General features: G+C 33.0%; 1 protein-coding gene across 4 annotated transcripts in view; it reads right to left on the bottom strand.

Annotated features, from left to right (window-relative positions):
* Window positions 1-1,140: 1,140 nt before the first annotated feature.
* LOC106107066 (globin-like) overlaps window positions 1,141-5,889 on the bottom strand; it is a 9,395-nt gene continuing 4,646 nt past the window's right edge. For 3 of the 4 annotated variants that reach the window (XM_013287758.1, XM_013287760.1, XM_013287759.1), the window contains exons 2-4: window positions 2,811-3,005; window positions 2,185-2,410; window positions 1,141-1,763 (exon numbers count right to left, since the gene is read on the bottom strand). In XM_013287758.1, coding sequence (XP_013143212.1) covers window positions 1,626-1,763; window positions 2,185-2,410; window positions 2,811-2,965 — 519 coding nt within the window. In that variant the 5' untranslated portion in view covers window positions 2,966-3,005 and the 3' untranslated portion in view covers window positions 1,141-1,625. Of the gene's footprint in view, window positions 1,764-2,184; window positions 2,411-2,810; window positions 3,006-3,281; window positions 3,552-5,889 lie in introns of those variants that run through there. The other variant, XM_013287761.1, reaches the window with a different exon arrangement.

Here is a 5,889-nt window from a genome sequence, read left to right as displayed (position 1 = left end):
ACGATATCAACGTTCTCGTAATACTTATGTTCGGGTTTAAAAAGATGTTATTATTGTATAATTAAACTAAACCTTATGTGATTGAAATGCAATGTTTAGAAGTATTTTATTCTTTATTTTTTACCATTAATGATAGTTAGTAGAGATCTATTTGAGAGTCTAATGTATCAATTATTTGTAAAGTTGGCTGTAACTAATTAGAAGTTACAATAAGTAGACATATTTTAATATAAACATTTGGAGCAAATTTTTATGTAGATTACAAATAGTTGTTTTGATGATTATGTGAAGTGTTGTATGATGTATGGTGTCATGTCGTATGGTATTGTATGTCGTTAGCGCAATGTACGCACAACGGTGAGGCGGGCCGGCGGGCGGAGGGCGGAGGGTGGAGGGCGCTGCACCACCTCGCACAGCGCCCCCCGCCCTCCCCGAGCCGCCGGCCGACGACCCTCGACTCTCACTGCACAGCACTGCTAGGCTAATTCAGTTATCGCGTAAGGATATTTTTCTTACATTTCATAAGAGTAATGTTTATAGTATATAGGCAATAAATAACGTTTAACAAAAAGTCCCTATGTAATCGAACTGACGACAGAAACGCGTGTAATATTTGTGGCCTCTTTATAAATAAGATCTAAGTTACATGTTAAAGAAAATTAATTTTGCTATGCACAGAAATGATACTCAATTAATTGCCAAAAAGTTATATGTATATTCATAGTTCAACAATATTTCTTTTGGGCATATTTACTTTGATGATTTATGCAAAACTTAGATTATGACTAAGTAGTTGTAGACTATATGTAGAGTGGATGCATATATAATATATCTATATATTTAAATAAGGTGAATTTGAGATGTATCAATTTCTTGTATCGTTCGTAAGTTTAGATAATAAATGGGTTTAGCCATAATTCGGCTGGTTTGATATGTATGTTATCTGATTAATTGTAAAAAAATATAAAAATAAATAAAAATGCGTTTTTATTTCAAACCCTTCCCAACTTCCCTTTTAGTGTCGATAGTAAAAATTAAACCTGGATTTTATTATTTCAGAATTACATAATTAAACTGAAAAGCAGTTGTCCTTTATTTACTTTATTGGGCTAAAGGTTATGTTAATGATTATCTTAATTACATAGGTATCTTAATAGTGCTTAAGTTAAAACAGCAATGTCAATTCTGTACAAAACTAACATAAAGTTTCATATGCTTGTAATACAAATATTACTAATACTGATTTTGTTAAAAAAACATAGAGATTGTTTAATAAGAACGAGCACTTATTCGACTACTATGCCAAAAGTATTCACAAATGCAAGGCTAGAATAAAAACAGATAGTTTTATATTTGACTGATATATCTGTCCCTTTCTGTCATATTAAAATGGTCGAGAAACATATACATAGTTGATTTGTCTAATGTGATTTAAAATACTGTCATTTCAGAAGTTGACAATGTTTGGTCTTGATTTTGTTTTCTTCATTATAGCATGAATTATTGTTTATAGTTCGTCACTATTCGCCTCGCTGTCTGCTTCTGCAGTTAAACAATAAGCTTCTATGTACACATGATCTATATCCTAGATATTTATTCAAGTCACTATTGTTTCATGACATCTGTTATCTCCCGTCAGTGCCCGACAGTGAAACAAATATGTGTTTGTACCAAAAGTCAACAGTCTTGGCCCACGCGCCGAGGGTTGACGAGTCCGGTTTTAAAACTTCAATCAACATCTTTACTAGGACATCTTTTAGATCCTGTTGAAGAGAACAAAAATAGTTAGAGAATATCTTTGGATAATTCCTGTAGGATTTATTGAAAATTAATCCCATTAGAGTATAATCGCTCAGGGCGCCAAAGGTCTGCAAATTACTTTTTTAACCCTTTCCCCTGTAGTCGTGGTAAAAAAGGGGGCACTGTATAAATGTCGCCCAGGGCATCAATGGAGTTAGTATCGGCATTGCCTCTATTCTTTATTATGCACTAAACTAAGAAATAAACTACTTTATTCCACTGTTAAAACAAATTGTAATAATATAAATACGAAAATTTAGATAGATGGATGGCCGTTTGTTAAAGTTCACAGCCTAAATGGCTGAATATTTTATATTTTTTTTTAAATTTCAGGCGGATGGATGCGCGGGCGAGAGTTAGTAATTAAATTAAAAGAAAACTTACATAGAAATGTTGTTCTTGTAATTTTCTTTTTCTATGGGAATCTCCTATCTTGAGCATCATCTCAATGACAATCTCCGGCTGATCGAGGGTCTTCACCGCCTGGTCTAGGGATGACATCAAGTTGATGACATGGGCTTTGAACTGAAAATTCCTCTCGTACTCCTCTTCGGGCAGTTTTCTCACCATTTTGAAGAATTCTTTCGTTTCTGGATACGCTCGGAATAACCTAGGATGAAATGTAAAATGATTTATACCATTATATGGAATTCAATATTAAAAATAATTTAAAATTTGTTAGAAGTAAAACTTAACAAATCTTTTCTCTAAAAAAGCAAGTAGAAATTTCAAAATAACTGTCATTTTCAACAACTACAAATATTCTTGTCGGATTATTCCCAACCGTCACCCCGCTCTGTCCTCACGTGAGAATAAAAAGTTACATCTGTCTCACCTTTTAGTAACTAACACCAATAAGCAAAAAGTGGGGCGGATGAAACTTTTTATTTCCACGTGGAGACTGAGCGGGGTGACGGTTGGGAATAATCCTTCTTGTTGCATATTTCAGAATAATAGAAAAGCTACGAAAAGACTAAAACTTATTTTTATTAAAATCCATTTAATAATACCTTTTTAACAATTCAATTCCGTTTGCCGTCGAGTCCTTGTGGACGAGTGCCCAGGATCGTTGCACCGCGTATATCTCCCGCCGCGTCAGGCCTGATATCGGGTTCACTACGTCGGGGTCTCCGCCCCACCAGAGATAGCTCAGCCACCCTCCCATTGCCCACTAGCGTCCTACCACTACTTGTTATTCTGAAACACTACAAACATTCATTTAATTAAGATAAACCCGAATGATTTAGATACGGTAAAGTACTAACGGAACCTAATCTCATTAATCCGTAGTGCTATTAAGATTGACTTTAAATTCTTCTTAATTAGGATATAAGTGCTTGGTTTCTGGAGAAAAGAAGTGTTTAGGTTAACTAAGAGGATTCCTAAAATAAAAATATAAATATATTTCTTATTGTACCGTAATTCACTTGAGAGATGCCGTTACCAATAGTTAAATAAAAAAACTAGCCTATAGTTAATACCTTTTGCTTTGTCTTTACGCGTTTTAAGACTAAAAATGTCGTCAGTAAAACGAATATAGACGATAAGTAGACGAACAGGAGCATTATTGCTTCCACCACTTGCTTAAATACTACTTTTCTTAGTTATCAACTGCGGCGAACTAAAGTATGAGATAAATAATTTACCATTTTATCACGAGTATTCAATTTATCAAGGGGACAACAAAATCATATGTCTCACAAGACAAAAGTAAATATAGTATCAGCTGACACGTTATTCATCGCATCACGTTTATGTTTGAACAATTAAGTTAATATTTATTATTGTTCGTTGTTTCGTATTTAATAGGCTTTTAGGATATGAGATAAACTGGTGACATGACGAAAAATTCGTGAAGACACATCGTGGCCATCTGTAGTTTGGAAAAACTACTTGATTAGTGGTTAAAAAACAGGAAGAACGATAGAAAGGTGACCGTCAGCGTTGATAAGGAGCTTGGTATATCAACTAGATACGAGTAGGTAATGACAAAACAAAAAGTTTTATTATGTTAAGTTTGTAACTACTCACTAGCAACAAAAATAAATAAGACATGTACATAAGATCATGTGTGGATATTAAAAGGAAAAGCGAACATGCGAAATGGAAATTCATAATTTTAGTCTACCCCTTGGGTCAATGGTGTATGTGCTTTTTTATTACTTTAGATAGACTAAACTAAACTTAACTTAGACTCTTTGGGGTAATTATTTTTGTTATAATAGGCATATATATTTCAAAATCATTATAAACTAAAGCAAGCCAAAATAACTCCATAGATTTATATAAAAAGCGGAAAATCTTGCCGTAGGGAAATATAATGTAAACCATAAGAGGTTGGAATCCAATTAACTGACACTCAGAGAGCGACATTTGTGAAGGAAATACATTGTACAAAGGAAACATCGTGTCTGTTCATAATTCATGCCTTAATTAAAACGTCAAATAGTTAACTTTGTGGTGGAATTAAGTTTACATAATGTGGAAGTGACTACGAATGTTAAATCTTCTGTCAAAATGTGTGAAAACGAGTATTAAATTTCTTTTTAATTTCACAATACATAGAGAAAAGCATCAAAGCCGCGTACATAATATAGTTAGTATAGATTATTTGACAAAACACGTATTTGCAAACATTTTTATTGTGTTTACTAACTTGCTAAAGTCATTTGTTTTTGTATATTTTATTGGCATACGTAATGAAAAAATGTAAACCACGTATTTTAATTTATTTCCTCCGGCGCACGTAAATTGAAATCATAACGGAAGACTAATTGGACAAGGCTCGATCCACACTTGACCGGCTTTTTTAATCAATTAGAGAGGCGAAGATATATTATATGATACGGGCTCACTTCAAAATTATTTTGCGGTTCGTGAGCTGCGGTGCGCACGTTTACATAGTAAATTTACTTTGTTAATACTATGCTAAAGTTTTGAATAAAATAATACGTTAGTTTCATTAAGATATTTAATTTTTAATTTATCTTTATTAACGACTAGCTATCGCCCGCGACTCCGTCTGCGTAGAAAGTAGAAGTAAAAAATTGTATACTATAGCCTATGTTACTTACAGATAAATTACCTTTCTAACGGTGAAAGAATTTTTAAAATCGGTCCAGTAGTTTTAACAATTACAATCAAACAAACAAAGTTTTCCTCTTTATAATATTAGTGTAGACAGGAGAACTTACTTGTAACATTACTGTTTTTTCTTTTTTATCAAAGAAAAAAGGAATACATTATGTTTATACAAGTATTTCGATAGAAGACACAGGAATCTCGAGTTCGTCAACCCTAGTTCGGATTAAACTGCGTCAGGCGCTACACGATTGCCGGAAAGCTTTCCTCCAAATTGTTAATTATGAGCAGGCTGATGAGTTTCTTTTGTTTATGGTAGCCTGGTCCGTCGAGACTCGAGACACCGCCATGTTGGAATTAAGGTTAACTAATATATATCTATATTAATTTATTTACATAGTAAATATAAAATGAAATGTAAGGTAAACTTGGATCATATACAAATAGTAGTACAAGGTAAAAGACACAAAAAACGTTAGTGGACCAGTAATTGATATAAATTTGCGTTAAATCACACTAAACAATGAATTACTGGTACACTTACCTTAGTTATTTTAAAGTATTTTTTCGTATTGTTACGACTTTTTAACAAATTAATGTAACATTTTAAATTGAAATGTTATTTTATACTAGCACTAGCTTTCGCCCGCGACTCCGTCTGCGTGGTATAAAAACAAAAGCGAGTAGCCTATGTGTTCTTCCAGACTATCCCCTACATCTATACCAAATTTCATTGAAATTCGATTTAAGCTTCAAACTCTAACATCCATCCATCTAAACTTTCACATTTATAATATTATAGTAGTATATACTAGAGTTAAAAAAAAAAACAAAAGTTAATAGCCTATGTGTTCTTCCAGACTATCCTCTATGTCTATACCAAATTTCATTGAGATCTGTTCAGCCGTTTAGGCTACTGTTAAGAAATGAGGTTGTAACTTACAACCTCGTTTACAACTTTTAAGACATCGAACGCTTTTTATATTTTTATATTTGACTTGTTCTTTT

Source organism: Papilio polytes, unplaced genomic scaffold, assembly GCF_000836215.1.
Source record: "Papilio polytes unplaced genomic scaffold, Ppol_1.0 DF822067.1, whole genome shotgun sequence".
Lineage (NCBI taxonomy): Eukaryota > Metazoa > Arthropoda > Insecta > Lepidoptera > Papilionidae > Papilio > Papilio polytes.
The sequence above is the reverse complement of the archived record's forward strand: the minus strand, read 5'-3'. Positions and strand labels throughout refer to the sequence as shown.